Raw genomic sequence first — 23,747 nt, 5'->3', positions numbered from 1 at the left:
CAGTGATACTGGTCTATAATTTTCTGTTTTTGTGATATCTTTTTCTGATTTTGGTATTAGAGTGATGGTGGCTTTGTAGAATGAATTTGGGAGTGTTTCTCCCTCTGCAATTTTTTGGAAGAGTTTGAGAAGGATGGGTGTTAGCTCTTCTCTCAGTGTTTGATAGAATTCTCCTGTGAAGCCATCTGGTCCTGGACTTTTGTTGGTTGGAAGCTTTTAAATTACTGTTTCAGTTTCATTACTTGTGATATGTCTGTTTATATTTTCTAATTCTTCCTGGTTCAGTCTTGGAAAATTGTACCTTTCCAAGAATTTGTTCATTTCTTCGTGGTTGTGCATTTTATTGGCATGTAGTTGTTTGTAGTAGTCTCTTATAATCCTTTGTATTTCTGCAGTGTCAGTTGTGATTTCTCCTTTTTCATTTCTAATTTTATTGACTTGCATCCTCTCCCTTTTTTTCTTGACGAGTCTGGCTAAGGGTTTATCAATTTTGTTTATCTTCTCAAAGAATCTTTTAGTTTTATTGATCTTTGCTATTGTTTTCTTTATTTCTGCTCTGATCTTTATGATTTCTTTCTTTCTACTGACTTTGGGTTTTCTTTGTTCTTCTTTCTCTAGTTGATTGAAGTGTAGGGTTAGATTGTTTATTTGAGATTTTTCTTGTTTCTTGAGATGAGATTGAATTGCTGTAAACTTCCCTCTTAGAACTGCTTTTGCTGCGTCCCGTAGGTTTTGGGTTTTCATTTGTTTCTATGTATTTTTTTATTTCTTCTTTGATTTCTTCAGTGATCTCTCGGTTATTTAGTAGTGCACTGTTTAGCCTGCATATATTTGTTTTTCTTACAGTTTTTTTCTTGTAATTGATTTCCAGTCTCAGCGTTGTGATCAGAAAAGATGCTTGATACGATTTCAATTTTCTTAAATTTTCCAAGGCTTGATTTGTGACCCAAGATGTGATCTGTCCTGGAGAATGTTCCATGTGCACTAGAGAAAAATGTGTATTCTGTTTTTTTTGGATGGAATGTTCTGTAAATATCACTTAAATCTATCTGGTCTATTGTGTCATTTAAAGCTTGTGTTTCCTTATTTATTTTCTGTTTGGATGATCTGTCCATTGGTGTAAGTAAGGTGTTAAAGTTCCCCACTATTACTGGGTTACTGTCGATTTCTCCTTTCATGGTTGTTAGCAGTTGCCTTTTGTATTGAGGTGCTCCTATGTTGGATGCATAAACATTTATAATTGTTATATCTTCTTCTTGGATTGATCCTTTGATCATTATGTAGCGTCCCTCCTTATCTCTTGTAACAGTTTTTATTTTAAAGTCTATTTTATCTGAGTATTGCTACTCTAGCTTTCTTTTCATTTCCATTTGCATGGAATATCTTTTTCCATCCCTTCACTTTCAGTCTGTTTGTGTCCCTAGGTCTGAAGTGGGTCTCTTGTAGACAGCGTATATATGGGACTTGTTGTTGTATCCATTCAGCCAGTGTGTGTCTTTTGGTTGGGGCATTTAATCCATTTACATTCAAGATTACTATTGATATATATGTTCCTATTACCATTTTCTTAATCGTTTTGGGTTTGTTTTTGTTGGTTTTTTTCTTCTCTTGTGTTTCCCACTTAGAGAATCTTTTTTAGCATTTGTTGTAAAGTTGGTTTGGTGGTGCTGAATTCTCTTAGCTTTTGTTTGTCTGAAAAGCTTTTGATTTCTCCATCAAATCTGAATGAGATCCTTGCTGGGTAGAGTAATCTTGGTTGTAGGTTTTTCTCTTTCATCACTTTAAGTATATCCTGCCACTCCCTTCTGGCCTACAGAGTTTCTGCTGAAAAATGAGCCGATAACCTTATGGGGATTCCTTTTTATGTTATTTTTTGTTTTTTCCTCGCTGTTTTTAATATTTTTTCTTTGAATTTAATTTTTATTAGTTTGATTAATATGTGTCTTGGTGTGTTTCTCCTAGGGTTTATCCTGTATGGGACTTTCTGTGCTTCCTGGACCTGGGTGACTATTTCCTTTCCCATGTTAGGGAAGTTTTCCACTATAATCTCTTCAAGTATTTTCTCAGACCGTTTCTTTTTCTCTTCTTCTTCTGGGACCCGTATAATTTGAATGTTGGTGTGTTTGTGTTGTCCCAGAGGTCTCTGAGACTGTCCTCAATTCTTTTCATTCTTTTTTCTTTATTCTGCTCTTTGGCAGTTATTTCCATCATTTTGTCTTCCACCTCACTTATTCGTTCTTCTGCCTCCGTTATTCTGTTATTGATTCCTTCTAGTGTATTTTTCATTTCAGTTATTGTTTTGTTCATCTCTGTTTGTTCTTTAATTCTTCTAGATCTTTGTTAAACATTTCTTGTATTTTCTCAATCTGTGTCTCCATTCTATTTCTGACATTCTGGATCATCTTTACTATCATTACTCTGAATTCTTTTTCAGGTAGATTGCCTATTTCCTCTTCATTTATTTGGTCTTGTAGGTTTTTACCTTGCTCCTTCATCTATGACATATTTTTTGCCATCTCTTTTTTTTTTTTTAAAGAGGGGATTGTGTTCCTGTTTTACAGGTTGTTTGGCCTGAGGCTTCCCACACTGTAGTTTGTAGGCTATTGGGTAGAGCTGGGCCTTGGTGCTGAGATGAGGAACTCTGTGAGACCTCACTCTGATGAACATTTCCTGGGGTCTGAGGTTCTCTGTTAGTCTAGTGGTTCGGATTTGGAGCTCCTACCACAGGAGCTTCCCCCTGACCCCAGGCTTGCAAATCAAGATCCTGCAAACCACGTGGGTGGCTAAAAAAAATTTTTTTAAAGAGAAAAATAACAAAGTAAAACATGAAATTAGACTAGGAAACTAACAGATATGTTAGAAAGAATATAAAAATAAAAATATAGATGAATCAACAACCGGAAGATAACTCAGTACCACAATACTGAAAAAGGAGGTAGGAAAGAAAATAAAAAAAACGGGGAGGGGGAAGGACTTGGCTGTGGAGAGTGGGGCCTATCAAGGGTGAGGTTTGGGTGGTGGACAGGGCCAGTGCTCAGGACCTATGGGGCTGGAAAAGGCCCCGAGGGCTGTGGGGGTTGGGCTTAGGCTCAAGGAACAGGAGGGGGCCAGGAGTGCCCCCCATCCTGGTCTTAGAGGGCAGGGGACCTTACCTGGGAGCCTAGCAGGCTTCCTGGGCTCGAGTCGGTGGGGCAAACACCCTCCTCTCCTCTCCTGCTTCTCAGTCTGTGTTCTGGGAGGGCCCCTCCCACCTGCCTCTCCTGATCTCCCTGGCCTCCCTCCTATGCCACCAGGACCTATGCAGCCTGGAGGGGGCTTTGGATTGGAGGGGACTGGCCTGGGAGCTCAGCAGACTCCCCATGCCCAAGTGGGCGGGGCAGTCACCTTCTGCTCCTTTCATGCTCCTCCTGGAGGGCGCCTCCCACTTGCCTCTCCTGATCTCCATGGCCTCAGAGGTGCTGATGTTGTCTTGCCTCCACTTCTCCCCGCTTTGGTCCCCGTACGTCCTACCGGTTCACTTTGGGGTTCCTCCTGTCTCCTTGGGTGTCAGAGTCCTCCACCAGCGGCCAGCAGGCTCATTAGTTGTGGGGAGGTGCTAACTCTGTGTCTTTCCACACCGCCATCTTGACTCCTCTCCCCTGTAGTTTACTTTTAAACAACTTTTATCAAGCTATTAATAATACCCAGTGAATTCACCCACTGTAATTGTGCAATCGAATTGTACAGTTTAAGTTTTAGTAAATACATACAGTTGTGAAACCATCAGTTTTATCACCCCCACAAGTTTTTTTTTTTTTTTAACATCTTTATTGGAGTATAATTGCTTTACAATGGTATGTTAGTTTCAGCTTCACAACAAAATGAATCAGTTATATATATACATATATTCCCATATCTCTTCCCGCTTGCGTCTCCCTCCCTCCCACCCTCCCTATCCCACCCCTCCAGGCGGTCACAAAGCACCGAGCTGATCTCCCTGTGCTATGCGGCTGCTTCCCACTAGCTATCTACCTTACGTTTGGTAGTGTATATATGTCCATGCCTCTTTATCGCTTTGTCACCGTTTACCCTTCCCCCTCCCCATAGCCTCAAGTCCATTCTCTAGTAAGTCTGTGTCTTTATTCCTGTTTCAACCCTAGGTTTTTCATGACATTTTTTTTTTTTAAATTCCATATATATGTGTTAGCATACGGTATTTGTCTCTCTCTTTCTGACTTACTTCACTCTGTATGACAGACTCTAGGTCTATCCACCTCATTACAAATAGCTCAATTTCGTCTCTTTTTATGGCTGAGTAATATTCCATTGTATATATGTGCCACATCTTCTTTATCCATTCATCCGATGATGGACAGTTAGGTTGTTTCCATCTCTGGGCTATTGTAAATAGAGCTGCAATGAACATTTTGGTACATGACTCTTTTTGAATTATGGTTTTCTCAGGGTATATGCCCAGTAGTGGGATTGCTGGGTCATATGGTAGTTCTATTTGTAGCTTTTTTTTTTTTTTTTTTTTTTTTTTTAACATCTTTATTGGGGTATAATTGCTTTACAATGGTGTGTTAGTTTCTGCTTTATAACAAAGTGAATCAGTCATACATAAACATATGTTCCCATATGTCTTCCCTGTTGCGTCTCCCTCCCTCCCACCCTCCCCATCCCACCCCTCCAGGCTGTCACAAAGCACCGAGCCAATATCCCTGTGCCATGCGGCTGCTTCCCACTAGCTATCTACCTTACTGCGTTTGTTAGTGTGTATATGCCCATGACTCTCTCTCGCCCTGTCACAGCTCACCCTTCCCCCTCCCCATAACCTCAAGTCTGTTCTCTAGGAGGTCTGCGTCTTTATTCCTGCTTTACCCCTAGGTTCTTCATGACATTTTTTTCTTAAATTCCATATATATGTGTTAGCATACGGTATTTGTCTTTTTCTTTCTGACTTACTTCACTCTGTATGACAGACTCTAGGTCTATCCACCTCATTACAAATAGCTCAATTTCGTTTCTTTTTATGGCTGAGTAATATTCCATTGTATATATGTGCCACATCTTCTTTATCCATTCATCCGATGACGGGCACTTAGGTTGTTTCCATCTCCGGGCTATTGTAAATAGAGCTGCAATGAACATTTTGGTACATGACTCTTTTTGAATTTTGGTTTTCTCAGGGTATATGCCCAGTAGTGGGATTGCTGGGTCATATGGTAGTTCTATTTGTAGTTTTTTAAGGAACCTCCATACTGCTCTCCATAGTGGCTGAACCAATTCACATTCCCACCAGCAGTGCAAGAGTGTTCCCTTTTCTCCACACCCTCTCCAGCATTTATTGTTTCTAGATTTTTTGATGATGGCCATTCTGACTGGTGTGAGATGATATCTCATTGTAGTTTTGATTTGCATTTCTCTAATGATTAACGATGTTGAGCATTCTTTCATGTGTTTGTTGGCAGTCTGTATATCTTCTTTGGAGAAATGTCTATTTAGGTCTTCTGCCCATTTTTGGATTGGGTTGTTTGTTTTTTTGTTATTAAGCTGCATGAGCTGCTTATAAATTTTGGAGATCAATCCTTTGTCAGTTGCTTCATTTGCAAATATTTTCTCCCATTCTGAGGGTTGTCTTTTGGTCTTCTTTATGGTTTCCTTTGCTGCGCAAAAGCTTTTAAGTTTCATTAGGTCCCATTTGTTTACTCTTGTTTTTATTTCCATTTCTCTAGGAGGTGGGTCAAAAAGGACCTTGCTGTGATTTATGTCATAGAGTGTTCTGCCTATGTTTTCCTCTAAGAGTTTGATAGTTTCTGGCCTTACATTTAGGTCTTTAATCCATTTTGAGCTTATTTTTGTGTATGGTGTTAGGGAGTGATCTAATTTCATACTTTTACATGTAGCTGTCCAGTTTTCCCAGCACCACTTATTGAATAGGCTGTCCTTTCTCCACTGTACATTTCTGCCTCCTTTGTCAAAGATAAGGTGATCATATGTGCGTGGGTTTATCTCTGGGCTTTCTATCCTGTTCCATTGATCTATCTTTCTGTTTTTGTGCCAGTACCATACCGTCTTGATAACTGTAGCTTTGTAGTATAGTCTGAAATCTGGGAGCCTGATTCCTCCAGTTCCTTCTTTCGTTCTCAAGATTGCTTTGGCTATTCGGGGTCTTTTGTGTTTCCATACAAATTGCAAAATTTTTTGTTCTAGTTCTGTGAAAAATGCCAGTGGTAGTTTGATAGGGATTGCGTTGAATCTATAGATTGCTTTCGGTAGTAGAGTCATTTTCACAATGTTGATTCTTCCAATCCAAGAACATGGTATATCTCTCCATCTATTTGTATCATCTTTAATTTCTTTCATCAGTGTCTTATAGTTTTCTGCATACAGGTCTTTTGTCTCCTTAGGTAGGTTTATTCCTAGATATTTTATTCTTTTTGTTGCAATGGTAAATGGGAGTGTTTTCTTGATTTCACTTTCAGATTTTTCATCATTAGTGTATAGGAATGCCAGATATTTCTGTGCATTAATTTTGTATCCTGCCACTTTACCAAATTCATTGATTAGCTCTAGTAGTTTTCTGGTAGCATCTTTAGGGTTCTCTATGTATAGTATCATGTCATCTGCAAACAGTGACAGCTTTACTTCTTCTTTTCCGATTTGGATTCCTTTTATTTCCTTTTCTTCTCTGATTGCTGTGGCTAAAACTTCCAAAACTATGTTGAATAAGAGTGGTGAGAGTGGGCAACCTTGTCTTGTTCCTGATCTTAGTGGAAATGCTTTCAGTTTTTCACCATTGAGGATGATGTTTGCTGTGGGCTTGTCATATATGGCCTTTATTATGTTGAGGAAAGTTCCCTCTATGCCTACTTTCTGCAGGGTTTTTATCATAAATGGTTGTTGAATTTTGTCAAAAGCTTTCTCTGCATCTATTGAGATGATCATATGGTTTTTCTCCTTCAGTTTGTTAATATGGTTTATCACATTGATAGATTTGCGTATATTGAAGAATCCTTGCATTCCTGGAATAAACCCCACTTGATCATGGTGTATGATCCTTTTAATGTGCTGTTGGATTCTGTTTGCTAGTATTTTGTTGAGGATTTTTGCATCTATGTTCATCAGTGATATAGGCCTGTAGTTTTCTTTCTTTGTGACATCCTTGTCTGGTTTTGGTATCAAGGTGATGGTGGCCTCGTAGAAGGAGTTTGGGAGTGTTCCTCCCTCTGCTATATTTTGGAAGAGTTTGAGAAGGATAGGTGTTAGCTCTTCTCTAAATGTTTGATAGAATTGGCCTGTGAAGCCATCTGGTCCTGGGCTTTTCTTTGTTGGAAGATTTTTAATCACAGTTTCAATTTCAGTGCTTGTGATTGGTCTGTTCATATTTTCTATTTCTTCCTGATTCAGTCTTGGCAGGTTGTGCATTTCTAAGAATTTGTCCATTTCTTCCAGGTTGTCCATTTTATTGGCATAGAGTTGCTTGTAGTAATCTCTCATGATCTCTTTTATTTCTGCAGTGTCAGTTGTTACCTCTCCTTTTTCATTTCTAATTCTATTGATTTGAGTCTTCTCCCTTTTTTTCTTGATGAGTCTGGCTAGTGGTTTATCTATTTTGTTTATCTTCTCAAAGAACCAGCTTTTAGTTTTATTGATCTTTGCTATTGTTTCCTTCATTTCTTTTTCATTTATTTCTGATCTGATTTTTATTATTTCTCTCCTTCTGCTAGCTTTGGGGTTTTTTTGTTCTTCTTTCTCTAATTGCTTGAGGTGCAAGGTTAGGTTGTTTATTCGAAATGTTTCCTGCTTCCTAAGGTGGGCTTGTATTGCTATAAACTTCCCCCTTAGAACTGCTTTTGCTGCATCCCACAGGTTTTGGGTCGTTGTGTCTCCATTGTCATTTGTTTCTAGGTATTTTTTGATTTCCTCTTTGATTTCTTCAGTGATCACTTCATTATTAAGTAGTGTATCGTTTAGCCTCCATGTGTTTGTATTTTTTACAGATCTTTTCCTGTAATTGATATCTAGTCTCATGGCGTTGTGGTCAGAAAAGATACTTGATACAATTTCAATTTTCTTAAATTTACCAAGGCTTGATTTGTGACCCAAGATATGATCTATCCTGGAGAATGTTCTATGAGCACTTGAGAAAAATGTGTATTCTGTTGTTTTTGGATGGAATGTCCTATAAATATCAATTAACTCCATCTCGTTTAATGTATCATTTAAAGCTTGTGTTTCCTTTTTTATTTTCATTTTGGATGATCTGTCCATTGGTGAAAGTGGGGTGTTAAAGTCCCCTACTATGAATGTGTTACTGTCGATTTCCCCTTTTATGGTTGTCAGTATTTGCCTTATGTATTGAGGTGCACCTATGTTGGGTGCATAAATATTTACAATTGTTATATCTTCCTCTTGGATCGATCCCTTGATCATTATGTAGTGTCCTTCTTTGTCTCTTCTAATAGTCTTTGTTTTAAAGTCTATTTTGTCTGATACGAGAATTGCTACTCCAGCTTTCTTTTGGTTTCCATTTGCATGAAATACCTTTTTCCATCCCCTTACTTTCAGTCTGTATGTGTCTCTAGGTCTGAAGTGGGTCTCTTGTAGATAGCAAATATATGGGTCTTGTTTTTGTATCCATTCAGCCAATCTGTGTCTTTTGGTGGGAGCATTTAGTCCATTTACATTTAAGGTAATTATCGATATGTGTGTTCCTATTCCCATTTTCTTAATTGTTTTGGGTTCGTTATTGTAGGTCCTTTCCTTCTTTTGTGTTTCTTGCCTAGAAAAGTTCCTTTAGGAGTTGTTGTAGAGCTGGTTTGGTGGTGCTGAACTCTCTCAGCTTTTGCTTGTCTGTAAAGGTTTTAATTTCTCCATCAAATCTGAATGAGATCCTTGCTGGGTTGAGTAATCTTGGTTGCAGGTTTTTCTCCTTCAACACTTTCAATATGTCCTGCCACTCCCTTCTGGCTTGCAGAGTTTCTGCTGAAAGATCAGCTGTTAACCTTATGGGGATTCCCTTGTGTGTTATTTGTTGTTTTTCCCTTGCTGCTTTTAATATGTTTTCTTTGTATTTAATTTTTGACAGTTTGATTAATATGTGTCTTGGCGTATTTCTCCTTGGATTTATCCTGTATGGGACTCTCTGTGCTTCCTGGACTTGATTAACTATTTCCTTTCCCATATTAGGGAAGTTTTCAACTATAATCTCTTCAAATATTTTCTCAGTCCCTTTCTTTTTCTCTTCTTCTTCTGGAACCCCTATAATTCGAATGTTGGTGCGTTTAATGTTGTCCCAGAGGTCTCTGAGACTGTCCTCAGTTCTTTTCATTCTTTTTTCTTTATTCTGCTCTGCAGTAGTTATTTCCACTATTTTATCTTCCAGGTCACTTATCCATTCTTCTGCCTCAGTTATTCTGCTATTGATCCCATCTAGAGTACTTTTAATTTCATTTATTGTGTTGTTCATCGTTGCTTGTTTCATCTTTAGTTCTTCTAGGTCCTTGTTAACTGATTCTTGCAATTTGTCCATTCTATTGTCCTTTCTATCTCCAAGATTTCGGATCAACCTTACTATCATTATTCTGAATTCTTTTTCAGGTAGACTGCCTATTTCCTCTTCATTTGTTAGGTCTGGTGGGTTTTTATCTTGCTCCTTCATCTGCTGTGTGATTTTCTGTCTTTTCATTTTGCTTATCTTACTGTGTTTGGGGTCTCCTTTTTTGCAGGCTGAAGGTTCGTAGTTCCTGTTGTTTTTTGTGTCTGTCCCCAGTGGCTAAGGTTGGTTCAGTGGGTTGTGTAGGCTTCCTGGTGGAGGGTACTAGTGCCTGTGTTCTGGTGGATGAGGCTGGATCTTGTCTTTCTGGTGGGCAGGTCCACGTCTGGTGGTGTGTTTTGGGGTGTCTGTAGATTTATTATGATTTTGGGCAGCCTCTCTGCTAATGGGTGGTGTTGTGTTCCTGTCTTGCTAGTTGTTTGGCATAGAATGTCCAGCACTGTAGCTTGCTGGTCGTTGAGTGAAGCTGGGTGCTGGCGTTGAGATGGAGAGCTCTCGGAGATTTTTGCTGTTTGATATTATGTGCAGCTGGGAGGCCTCTTGTGGACCAGTGTCCTGAAGTTGGCTCTCCCACCTCAGAGGCACAGCACTGAGTCCTGGCTGCAGCTCCAAGAGCCTTTCATCCACAGGGCTCCTTAATTTGGGATGATTCGTTGTCTATTCAGGTATTCCACAGATGCAGGGTATATCAAGTTGATTGTGGAGCTTTAATCCGCTGCTTCTGAGGCTGCTGGGAGAGATTTCCCTTTCTCTTCTTTGTTCTCACAGTTCCCAGGGGCTCAGCTTTGGATTTGGCCCCGCCTGTGCGTGTAGGTCGCCGGAGGGCGTCTGTTCTTTGCTCAGACAGGACGGGGTTAAAGGAGCCGCTGATTCGGAGGCTCTGGCTCACCCAGGCCGGGGGGTAGGGAGGGTCACGGAGTGCGGGGCGGGCCTGCAGCGTCAGAGGCCGGCGTGTCGCTGCAGCCTGAGGCGCGCCGTGCGCTCTCCCGGGGGAGCCGTCCCTGGATCCCGGGACCCTGGCAGTGGCGGGCTGCACAGGCTCCCCGGAAGGGCGTGTGGCTAGTGACCTGTGTTCGCACACAGGCCGCCTGGCGGCGGCAGCAGCGGCCTTAGCGTCCCATGTCCGTCTCTGGGCTCCGCACTCTTAGCCGCGGCTCGCGCCCGTCCCTGGAGCTCTCTCAAGCAGCGTTCTTAATCCCCTCTCCTCGTGCACCAGGAAACAAAGAGGGACGTAAAAGTCTCTTGCCTCTTCGGCAGGTCCAGACCCCTCCCCGGACTCTCTCCTGGCCAGCCGCGGCGCACCAACGCCCTGCAGGCTGTGTTCACGCCGCCAACCTCAGTCCTCTCCCGGCGCTCCGACAAAAGCCTGAGCCTCAGCTCCCAGTCCCGCCCGCCCTGGCGGGCGAGCAGACAAGCCTCTCGGCTGGTGAGTGCCGGTCGGCCCGATCCTCTGCGCTGGAATCTGTCCGCTTTGCCCTCCGCACCCCTGTTGCTGTGCTCTCCTCCGCGGCTCCCAAGCTCCCCCACTCCGCCTCCCGAAGTCTCCACTCGCGAAGGGGCTTCCTAGTGTGTGGACACTTTTCCTCCTTCACAGCTCTCTCCCGCTGGTGCAGGACCCGTCCCTATCCTTTTGTCTCTGTTTAGTTTTTTCTTTTGCCCTAACCAGGTACGTGGGGGGTTCCTTGCCTTTTGGGAGGTCTGAGGTCTTCTGCCAGCGTTCAGTAGGTGCTCCGTAGGAGTTGTTCCACGCGTAGATGTATTTCTGGTGTATCTGTGGAGAGGAAGGTGATCTCCGCGTCTTACTCTTCCGCCATCTTCCCTCAAGTCCCCACAAGTTCTTTTATGTCCATTTACAGTCTCACCCGCAGGCAACCATGGACCTGCTTTCTGTCTACAGTTTTGCCTTTCCTCAAAATTTCATATAAATCAGATCGGACACTATTTTGTCTTTATCTGATTTCTTTGACTTAGTGTAATATTTTTGAGGGCCATCCATGTTGTTGCATGTATCAGTAGTTCCTTTTTATTGTTGAGTTGTATTCCATGGTATGAATATACCACTTTTTATGATCTTTGATGAGAATTTGAATGATTGCAGTTTTTTGGCTGTTAAGAATAATGCTGTTAGGAACATTCTTTTCTTTAAAATATGTATTTATTTTTTGGCTCTGTTGGGTCTTAGTTGCGGCACACAGGCTCTTTGTGGTGCATGGACTTCTCTCTAGTTGTGGCATGTGGGCTCCAGAGCACGTGGGCTCATTAGTTGTGGTGCGCGGGCTCTCTGATTGTGGCACGTGGGCTCAGTAGTTGTGGTGCATTGGGCTTAGTTGCCCCACAGCATGAGGGATCTTAGTTCCCCAACCAGGGATCGAACCAGCATCCCCTGCATTGCAAGACTGATTCTGAACCACTGGACCACCAGGGAAGTCCCAGGAACATTCTTTTATAAGTCATTGTGCAGATACGTTTCAAAGTTTCTCTTCGATAGATACGTAGGAGTGAAATTGCTGGGTCTTATGGTTAATGTATGTTTATCTTTTGAAGAAACTGCAAAACCGTTTTCCACAGTGGAAATCTGTTTTCCACAGATTGTACTACTTTTTTCCCAGCAGTATGGTATGAGAGTTCCAGTTTCTTCACATCTTCACCAACATTTAGACTCTCGTTCTTTTTAATTATAGCTATTCTACAGGGTCTGTAGTGGTATCTCATTGTTTTAACTTGTATTTCCCTAATGATTAACAACATTGAACATCTGTTTGTGTACTTATTGGACATTTGTATGTCTTCTTGGTAAAATATCTCTTAAAATATCTTACCCATTTTAAAAATTGGTTGCCTGTGTTCTTATTATTGAGTCATGCTCTTTATATATTCTGGATTCATATCTGTGATCAGAAAATATTTTTCCCAGTCTGTGGCTTGTCTTTTCATTTTCTTAGTGGTGTTTTTTTTGAAGGGAAAAGTTTTGTATTTTGATTAAGTTCAGCTATCAAGTTTTCTTTTATCACATGCTTTTGGTGACATAGCTCAGAAATTTTTTCCAAATCCAAGACCACAAAGATTTTCTGTTTTTATCTAGAAGTTGTAAACATTTTAGGTCTTACATTTAAGTCTCTGGTCCATTTTGAGTTAATTTTTATATATGGTGTGAGGTGAGGGTCTGAGTTTTTTTCTTTTTTTCTACCCTCTGCCCCCTTTTTTTCCCTCGTTGCCTATGGATATCCAGTTGTTCCAGCACCATTTGTTGAGAAGACTGTTCTTTCCCTATTGAATTAACTAGGTGCTTTTGTCAAAATTCAACTGACCACAAATGTGTGGGCTTATTTCTGGATTGTTTGTTCTATTTCGTATTTGTTTGTTTATTTATTTATTTGGCTGTGCTGTGCTGCAAGTGGGATATTAGTTCCCTGACCAGGGATCAAACCCGTGCCCCCTGCATTGGGAGCATGGAATCTTAACCACTGGACCACCAGGGAAGTCCCATAGAATTCTGTAATATATAATGCAGTTTACTGTGCATTATTCAAATATAGTTTAGTTGTAACTGTTTGGACTGTAAATTACAAGTACATAATCCTTCTACCATTTGAAAAAGTTTTATTTAATTAATAAACTATTTTTAGCGCAATTTTATGTTCACAGTAAAATTGAGCAAAGTACAGAGAGTTCCCATATATCCCTAGTCCCCAGAATGCACAACCTCCTCCACTGTCAACATCCTGCACCATAATGGTTACATTTGTTAAAATTGATGACCCTGTATTGACACATCATTATCATCCAGAGCCCATAGTTTACATTAGGGTTCACTCTAGGTTTTGTACATTCTGTGGGTTTGGACAAATATATAATGACATGTATCCACCATTGTAGTATCATACAAAATTGTTTCACTCTATATAGTATGTTGCCTTTTCAGATAGATAACTTTCACTTAGTAACATGCACTTAGGTTTCCTCCATGCCTTTTCGTGGTTTGTTAACTCATCTCTTTTTATCAGTGAATAATATTCCATTGTCCTTATGAACTGTTTATCTGTTAACCTGCCTACTGAAGGACATCTTGGTTGCTTCCAAGTTTTGGCACTTATGAATAAAGCTGCTATAAATATCCACATGTAGGTTTTTTGGTGGACCTTCTGCCATTTTAAATATATAATTTGGAAACGAGGAGACTGGGTAAAATCTCAGGTCATTTTTAGTTTTTAAAAACTAACATTTTAAAAGAAGTTCATATTGAACAAAATGATAGCATTAGATTTTGTTAAGTTTGGCATTTAAAAACTAGAAATTTGGACTCTTCATCTCTGAAAATAAGATGAGATTCTTTAATTTTAGGGGATTCCTGGTCCTCCTTTCTCAGCTCTAATATAGTAAATTAGTAACCTTTTCATTAAAAAAAAATTTAATTTTTATTTTATATTGGAGTATAGTTGATTTACAATGTTGTGTTAGTTTCAGGTGTACAGCAAAGTGATTCAGTTATACATATACATATATCCATTCTGTTTCAAATTCTTTTCCCATATAGATTATTACAGAATATTGCGTAGAGCTCCCTGTGCTATACAGTATGTCCTTGTTGATTATCTATTTTATATATATAGTATATGTGTATGTTAATCCCAAACTCCTAATTTATCCCTCCTCACCATGTTTCCCCTTTGGTAACCATAAGTTTGTTTCTGAAGTCTGTGAGTCTGTTCCTGTTTTGTAAATAAGTTCATTTGTATAAGTTGTTTTTAGATTCCACATAGAAGTGATATCATATGATATTTGTCTTTCTCTGACTTCACTTAGTATGATAATCTCTAGGTCCATCTATGTTGCTGCAAATGGCATTGTTTCATTCTTTTTTATGGCTGAGTAATATTCCATTGTATATATGTACCCCATCTTTTTTATCCATTCCTCTGTTGATGGAGATTTAGATTGCTTCCATGTCTTGACTATTGTAAATGGTGCTGCAGTTAACATTGGGGTGCATATATCTTTTCGAATGATGGTTTTCTCTGGATATATGCCCAGGAATGGGATCACTGGATTGTATGGTAGTTCTATTTTTAGGTTTTTTTTTTTTTTTTTTGATGTGGACCCTTTTTAACGTCTTTATTGAATTTGTTACAATATTGCTTCTGTTTTATGTTTTGGTTTTTTGGCCATGAGGCATGTGGGATCCCAGCTTCCTGACCAGGGATTGAACCTGCACTCCCTGCATTGGAAGGTGAAGTCCTAGCCACTGGACTGCCAGGGAAGTTCCTATGTTTAGTTTTTTAAGGAATCTCCATACTGTTTTCCATAGTGCCTGTACCAATTTACATTACCACCAACAGTGTAGGAGGGTTCTCTTTTCTGCACACCCTCTCCAGCATCTACTGTTTGTAGACTTTCTGATGATAGCCATTCTGACCGGTGTGGGGTGATACTTCATTGTAGTTTTGATATGCAGTTCTCTAAAAACTAGCAATATTGAGCACCTTTTCATGTGCTATTTGGCCATCTGTATGTCTTTGGAGAACTGTCTATTTAGGTCTTCTGCCCATTTTTTGGTTGGGTTGTTTATTTTTTTGACACAGAACTGCATGAGCTGTTTGTATATTTTGGAGAGTAATCCCTTGTTAGTCGCTTCATTTGCAAATATTTTCTCCCATTCTGTAAGTTGTTTTTTCATTTTGTTTATGGTTTCCTTTGCTGTGCAAAAGTTTTTAAGTTTCATTAGGTCCCATTTGTTTATTTTTGTTTTTATTTTCATTGGGAGGTGGATCCAAAAAAATCTTGCTGCAATTTATTTCAGAGTGTTCTGCCTATGTTTTCCTCTAAGAGTTTTATAGTACTCAGCTTTACATTTAGGTCTTTAATCCATTTTGAGTTTATTTTTGTGTATGGTGTTGAAGAATGTTCTAATTTCATTCTTTTACATGTAGTTGTCCAGTTTTCCCAGCACCACTTTTTGAAGAGACTGTCTTTTCTCCATTGTATAGTCTTGCCTCCTTTGTCATAGATTAATTGATCATAGGTGCATGGGTTTATCTCTGGGCTTTCTATCCTGTTCCATTGATCTGTATTTCTGTTTCTGTGCCAGTACCATACTGTTTTGATGACTGTAGCTTTGTAGTATAGTCTGAAGTCAAGGAGCCCAATTCCTCCAGCTCATTTATTTTTCTCAGGATTGCTTTGTCTATTCGGGGTCTTTTGTGTTTCTATACAAATTAAAAAAATATTTTGTTCTAGTTCTGTGAAAAATGCCATTGGTAATTTGATAGGGATTGCAATGAATCTGTTGATTGCTTTGGGTAGTATAGTCATTTTGACAATATTGATTCTTCCAATTCAAGAACATGGTATATCTCTCCATCTGTTTGTGTCATCTTTGATTTCTTTCATCAATATCTATAGTTTTCTGAGTACAGGTCTGTTGGCTCCTTAGGTAGGTTTATTCCTAGGTATTTTATTCTTTTTGATGTGATGGTAAATGGGATTGTTTCCTTAATTTCTCTTTCTGATCTTTCATTGTTAGTGTGTAGAAATGCAAGATTTCCGCATATTAATTTTGTATCCTGCAACTTTACTGAATTCATTGATGAGCTCTAGTAGTTTTCTGGTAGCATCTTTAGGATTTTTTATGTATAGTATCATGTCATCTGCAAACAGTGACAGTTTTACTTCTTCTTTTCCAATTTGGATTCCTTTTATTTATTTTTCTTCTGTGATTGCCGTGGCTAAGACTTCCAAAACTGTGTTGAAAAAAGTGGTCAGAGTGGGCATCCTTGTCTTGTTCCTGATTTTAGAGGAAGTTCTTTTAGCTTTTCACTGTCGAGAATGATGTTAGCTGTGGGTTTGTTATACATGGCCTTTATTATGTTGAGGTAAGTTCTCTCTGTGCCGACTTCTGGAGAGTTTTTATCATAAATGGGTTTTGAATTTTGTCAAAAGCTTTCTCTGCATCTGTTGAGATGATCATATGTTTTTTTTTAACTGACAAAATTTTTTTTTTCACTTTTGAGTTTTTACAGTTTTCCTGTTTATTCGTGTAAGGTGGAAACTAGAACTGTTTAAAAGACATACACAGATCGAGTACATCAATAACCAGGGTTTTTTCTTTTTTGCTATACTATTTTCACACCTACAGGTGTGCTTGCTAGGCAATATAACCATCACAGAAGCAAACGTGAGGCAGAATACTGGTGAGGAAAAAGCGAGAGAGAGCTACCAGATATACAGACAGGCTCGTTCTACATTCACTACTGTGTTTTCAAGTGCCAAGTATTAACTGCACATTTTTGTTCAGCTAGAAAGAAGAGGGATTTTTTCTTTTTTTCCCTTTTGGTTTGTTTGAAATCAGTGCATGAATGTTTCTCATTTCAGCAGATGGACAAACAGATGGACACTATGGCTATGGGAAATGTTCAGGGGAGGGAGGGGGATACTGTGAGACTGCTAGGCCTGGCTATTCCCAACTCTCCCCATCACAGTGTTCATGCAACTTCCCTGCATTATAGGGTCTTGTTGAAACGTGTCTGTGAGCTTGATGGGATGGATACACTTGGGAGAGCTGGTGACAGGTGCTAACAAGCATTATCAGGTCTGGCTGCAATATAAGGAGAAACCATGGATATTTAAAAATACGTTTTTGAGTCAGATCTTGGTGTGACTGAAGAGCAACCACCGTTCTGAGAACTGGAAGAAGACAGAGCTGAGATGCAGGAAGCTCTTTTCAACTCTCTGTAGCAAGGCTGGCTCACTGAAGTACTCACCAACATCCCTCACCCCCTCCAGGCCCCCTGTCCCGCTCATCTAGTACTAAACCGTGAACAAAAGGCAAAGAGAATGCACAAAGAAGAAAATGTAAGGAAGAAGAAGGACAAATTTAGAGAGAGAAGAGAAAACCAAAATCAATAGTCAAAAAGGACAGTGGGAAAGAATGTTTAGATTTCAAAATTTTAAAGCCCCGAGCTAGGAAGAACCCAAAGACTGAGTACTTACTCCTCAAGTGAAAGGCAGTCTCTGCAGAACATTATTCTTAGAGGTGTTACCCAGGAAACAGATAAGGCCAGTAGTAAGATACATGGCTTTTTTTTTCCTTCTTGAGCTCGTGGTTACAGGGAAAACAGATTCCACTACGGAAGCACAAGCTGCCAGTCAGTAACATGCTGCTGTAGGAAAGGGGTTGGAGTCGCGTGTGGTCTATGAGCACTGGACCTTTGCATGGTGTCATAACCCAGTTATCTGCCACCAAGAATGTTAATTTCTGGCTTCAGCTTTCCTCAGAGGAAGACACTGTGGCCATCCGCAGTCATGAACTTTTGAGTGGCAGCAGCCCCAATGGGTCAAGTGTCTACAAGCCCTGAACAGAACAGGCAGAATCACTGTGAATTACCATGAAACTCGAATGCCAAACTAGAGGTTTCTCACTCCAAGTCCCAGTGTCACAATATAATCTCTATAACTTTCTGTACAACTTTACAATGGAACTGTATTTCAGTGACTGTTTTGAATTGAATTAAACTTTCCAAAAAGTTACACATAATTCATGTCTATTTTGTTTTCTACCAGTAAGAGTGCTGCTAAATTACAAAACCCCATAATCACAGTATTGTTTTTTTAAAAAATTAAACACACAGTATTCCTGTCAATGTTAATCCAAATCAAAACTTCAAAATGCCATGGCATTTATGTGACCAATCTGAGTTTTAGATACAAATACCAGCTGCTTATCCCATGGACCATTTTTGCTAGACTGAGGCTGTGAAAAACTGAAAGTTGACGTATGATTCTTTTTGTTTTTTAATTGCACAAAAGGATATACGTGGAGGGTACAGAGTGACACTGAAGAGATCACAGGGCATGACAGACATTAGTTCTCTCCCTCCCCAGCATCTCCTTCGTCTCCCTGGTTTTCCGACGTCCACAGAGTGAGATTGTCCCTAAGCAACTGCATGATCAGGATGCTGTCTTTGTAAGACTCTTCATTCAGTGTGTCCAATTCAGCAATCGCTTAATCAAATGCTGTTTTTGCCAGGCTGCAAGCCTTTTCAGGAGAGTGTAGAATCTCGTAGTAAAAGATGGAGAACTTAAGTGCCAGGCTCAGTTGAATTGGGTGTGTAGGCTGCATTTCTTTCTTACTAATTTCAAATGCTTCCTGGTAAGCCTGCTGGGAGTTTGACACAGTGGTTTGTTTATTGTCTCTAGATGCCACCTCAGAAAGATATCTAAAATAATCGCCTTTCCTTTTCAAGTAGAACACCTTACTTTCTGGTTGTGTAGCATTGGGAATAAGGTACTTGTCCAACAGCTCCAGAACATTGTTGCAGATGTCCTGCAGCTCTGCCTTGATCTTCTCACGGTATTCTTTGCACATCTGCTGCTTCTTCTCGTTCCTCTCTGTTTTCTGTTTGATGCTGGAGATGACACGCCAGGAAGAACGGTGGGCACCGACCATGTTCTTGTAAACAACAGACAGCAGTTTCCTCTCCTCATTTGAGAGCTCGTGCCCCTGCTCCATGACTGCCTTCACGGCCGCAGCCATGTCATCGTAGCGCTCTGCCTGCTCGGCGAGTTTGCCTTTCTGTACCAGCTCACTTTTATCCATGGTCATTCCTGTGGGAGGACTGCAGGGGACAAAGACACTAGCGGAGCTCCGGGCGTGGTGACCGCTTCCTTCCCAAGCCCATTACTCCAGCGGTGGCTGCAGTGGTGGCGGCGGCGGCGGCAGAATCGGTGGCTGCAGTGGCGACCTCGGCTCCGGAATCGGCGGCTGATCATATGGTTTTTATTCTTCAGTTTATTAATGTGTGTATCACACTGATTGATTTGTGGATGTTGAAGAATCCTTGCATCCCGGGGATAAATCCCACTTGATCGTGGCTTATGATCCTTTTAATGTATCGTTGGATTCAGTTTACTAGTATTTTGTCGAGGATTTTTGCATCTATGTTCATCAGTGATATTGGCCTATTTCTTTTTTTTGTGGTATCTTTGTTTGGTTTTGGTGTCAGGGTGATGGTGGCCTCATAGAATGAGTTTGGGAGTGTTCCTTCCTCTGCGATTTTTGGGAAGAGTTTCAGAAGGATAGGTGTTAACTTTTCTCTAAATGTATGGTAGAATTCACCTGTGAAGCCATCGGGTCCTGGACTTTTGTTTGTTGGCAGTTTTAAAATCAGTGTTGATTTCAGTACTTGTGATTGGTCTGTTCATATTTTCTGTTTCTTCCTGGTTCAGTCTTGGAAGGTTATATGTTTATCCATTTCTTCTAGATTGACCATTTATTGACATATAGTTGCTTATAGTAGTCTCTTATAATCCTTTGTATTTCTGTGGTGTCCATTGTAACTTCTCTTTTTTCATTTCTAATTTTATTGATTTGAGCCCTCTCCCTTTTTTTCTTGTTGAGTCTGGCTACAGGTTTATCAATTTTGTTTATCTTTTCAGAGGAACCAGCTTTTAGTTTGATTGATCTTTTCTATTTTGTTTCTCTCTGTTTCATTTATTTCTGCTTTGATCTTTATGATTTTTTCCTTCTACTAACTTTGGGTTTTGTTTGTTCTTCTTTCTCTAGTTACTTAATATTCTTTTTAAATTAGTAATATTCATATATTTAATGCATTCATAGAAATTGCATTAGGTATTAATTTTGAGCTCAAATTTCTTTTTGGTCATTACATACTGGTAAAAAACATGGGCTATGGAGCCAACTGGAGTGTGTTCAGATCTTGCTTCTACCACTTATTATGTCATTGAGCAAGTAACTCAACCTTTGTTTCCTCAACTAAACTGTGGGAATATAAACATTGCCTAGCTCTTAGGATTGGGGTGAAAATTAAATAGGAATGCATGTAAAGTACATGACATAGCACCTAGCAAATGATCAGTAAGTGGTAGCTGTGGTGTCTTTTCTAAAATGCAGTATATGAGTTCATGATATTTTCAGCTCCTTGGAATGCGATAAGTTATATTCTTAACGCAAGAGTTTGAAATATTTAGTGAGTTAGAAAAAAATTAAGACTTTTTAATTATTCCCATGTATAAAAATGGTTTCTGTTGTGATTAATTTATTTTCATAGAAAGTCCAAAAATGACGACAAGTTGTTGTTAACTGAATAGAGTGGTAGTAGTTGAGAAACGTTTTTCATTTATGCTGTCACTTTCTAGGCTATCTTCTCATACTATACTGTCTCCTGAGGAAATCTCATCCACCTCCATGGCTTCAGTGGCAAATGAATCTCATCCATCCTCCTGCTTGCTTGACACATCCATTTGGGTGTATCGTAGACTTAAAGCTCAGTACCCCCAAACTAAATTCACGATCTTCCCTTTCAAACTGTTATTTCTTCTAGTGTTGTTCACCATCTCAGTACATGGCGTAGCCATACATCCCTTTGGTCAAGCCAGAAATTGAAAGTCACCCTCAATTCTTCCTTTTCCCTGGTCCCCTTACGACTATTTTCCAGGTCCTCTTGATTCTAACTGTTAAATATCTCTGACATCCTACTGTTAAATATCTCTGAAATCCTTCTACCTTTCTCATCCCCTTCTATTTATTGTCAGCACCATCTCTCATCTGGCTAACTACTTCAGCCCTCTAACTTATTTCTTCACGTCTCCTCTTGCTTCCAATTCTTCGTATACAGTATAGCCAAAGTGACTATGATGTCACTCCTCTGAAAAATCATTCTATGGCTTCACTTTGTTTTTAGCATAAGCTCTAAAAGCCTTAAGATGTTCTTCATCGTCCTGCGTGATTAGGCCCCTGTTAATTTCTTTAGCTGTATCTGCATCCACTGTCCTTTTCCATCTCTGTTTCTTCCATTCTGGTCTCATTACATTTCTTCAAAATCTCCATTCTCTTTTTTGCCTCTGGCTGTCCACTCTGTTCCTATCTAACTCTTGCTTATATATCAGATTGTATCTTAAACCTTATCTCTTCTGGAAAGCCTTCCCTGACCTCTTCCCTTTTCCTCCTTCATCAGTTCTCCTGCCCAGATTATGTCCCTTACTCTCATCTAGAACTCCGTGTTTCTCATTTCCCAACACTCATCCTGCTTATAATTATTTGGCTAGTATGTCCTCCCCAAGATGACATAGCATAAGATTAAAGATTGTGTTTGTCTTGTTTGTCATTGTGTCCCCGGTGCCTAGCACAATGCCAGACACAGGTGTGTAGTATTTGTTGAGTGAATGAATTTGGCTATTTAGAAAATTTTAAGTTGTATCTGTAATCACTTATAATAATTGTATTGTCACCTTTTTTTGTTAATTCCCCCTATTCCTTACAACTGTTACTTAAAACATTTTATTTCGAAATAATGTACTTATTTTAGGAATAAGAAGAAAAAAACTACCATTTGCCAGGCGTCATGTTGGTCACTTGAAGTAAATTGTTTCATTTGGTTCTTACTATCAATGTAGAGTATTCATTCTTTTTTTTTTAAAACATCTTTATTGGGGTATAATTGCTTTACAATGGTGTGTTAGTTTCTGCTTTATAACAAAATGAATCAGTTATACATATACGTATGTTCCCGTATCTCTTCCCTCTTGCGTCTCCCTCCCTCCCTAGAGTATTCATTCTTATCCCCATTTTGCCATTGAGGAGATAATCTCTGGGTATATACTTTCTAAGGTCAAGTCTCTGAAAAATGGCAGATGTGTGGATTCACGTTGAGGTCTTTCTATTCTAGAACCTGTGTTCTCTTGCTGTAATTATACTACCTTCTCCAATTTAACGTCCACATTAAGTAATTAATATACACATTTTAAGAAATTTCTTATGATTAGCTAAAGTATCAGATTTTGTATTTATTTCATTGACTCTAGTTCTTTAACAGTGCTATGCTCATGTGGCATACAGTACATCTTGTAATTGCTGATAATAAAGGTGAAATTTGTACAAGAATAAACTTTAAATCCAGGCTAGAAATTGCATCACGGTGTCAAAGGAATTAATTTTAAGAGCTATTGGTCTGTAGCATGACTCTGTGAAGTGATTGATTCTCTTCATCATTTTCAGGGACTATTTTTGCATATGGACAAACTGGAACAGGTAAAACTTTTACCATGGAAGGTGTTCGAGCTGTTCCTGAACTTAGAGGAATCATTCCAAATTCATTTGCTCACATATTTGGTCATATTGCAAAAGCAGAGGGTGATACAAGGTAAAAGAGAATTCTTAATATTTTCTAATATTGAGAAGTACAAGCATAAGAAAGACGTATAAATTTTATAAACACATTTAAAAAACTGTTCTAATATTTCACTGTTTTTTTTTTTAATGATGTTTTATTACAGATTTTTGGTTCGAGTGTCTTATTTGGAAATATATAATGAAGAAGTTCGTGACCTTTTGGGCAAGGATCAGACACAGAGGTTAGAGGTATGGATAATTGAAATTGGAGCATTTTCCAAAGCATTAGAATGTGTAGTAAATTAAGCTCTTTTTTGAACAAAGTTACTTTAAATATTTTACTTATTTTTTGACCGTGTAATATAACATAGTACAAAAATAAAAGTATTTTAAACATTTATGCATTGGAAAGTCTTGTTCCTACCTCATTTCTCCCCACCCTAAGATAACCACTTTCAGTATCCTTTCAGTGTTCTTTATGTAAATACAAACAAATACAATTTTATTTTTACTCCAAAAGTAGGACACTGTATACATTGATATGCATCATTTTTTTTTTTTTTTGGTACGCAGGCCTCTCCCGTTGCGGAGCACAGGCTCCGGACGCACAGGCTCAGCGGCCATGGTTCATGGGCCCAGCTGCTCCGCAGCATGTGGGATCTTCCCGGACCGGGGCACAAACCCACGTCCCCTGCATCGGCAGGCGGACTCTCAACCACTGCGCCACCAGGGAAGCCCCGCATCATTTTTTTAATTAAATTTTTTATTGAGATAAGTGTAAATTCATATGCAGTTGTAAGAAATAATACAGAGAGATTACCCTTCACACAGTTTTCCCCAGTGGTAACATTTTACAAAGCTATAATGCAATATCACAACCATGATATTGACCTTGATGCAATCCACAGATCTCATTCAAATGCCCCCAGTTTTTCTTGTAGTCATTTGTGTTGTATACTGTTTTATCATGTGGAGATTGGTATATCCACTACCACAGCAAGGTACTAAACATCTCAGATATGCCTTATGTTGCCCTTTTATAACCACATCCACCTCTCCTGTGACCACTCCCCTCTGTCCCCATCC

General features: G+C 39.4%; 1 protein-coding gene and 1 pseudogene across 2 annotated transcripts in view; one reads left to right on the top strand and one right to left on the bottom strand.

Annotated features, from left to right (window-relative positions):
- The window catches only part of KIF3A (kinesin family member 3A), a gene marked incomplete at its 5' end in the record, with an annotated part of 87,558 nt that overhangs the window by 13,875 nt on the left and 49,936 nt on the right, over positions 1-23,747 (top strand). The window contains 2 exon segments of the mRNA XM_082651250.1: positions 22,548-22,692; positions 22,826-22,910. Coding sequence (XP_082507376.1) covers positions 22,548-22,692; positions 22,826-22,910 — 230 coding nt within the window.
- Positions 18,396-19,136, bottom strand: LOC309820467 (14-3-3 protein beta/alpha-like; annotated as a pseudogene). The gene has a single exon. The product of its transcript is annotated as a 14-3-3 protein beta/alpha-like (transcript).

The sequence above is a fragment of the Grampus griseus genome (assembly GCF_964374135.1).
Source record: "Grampus griseus genome assembly, chromosome: 3".
NCBI lineage: Eukaryota > Metazoa > Chordata > Mammalia > Artiodactyla > Delphinidae > Grampus > Grampus griseus.
The sequence above is the reverse complement of the archived record's forward strand: the minus strand, read 5'-3'. Positions and strand labels throughout refer to the sequence as shown.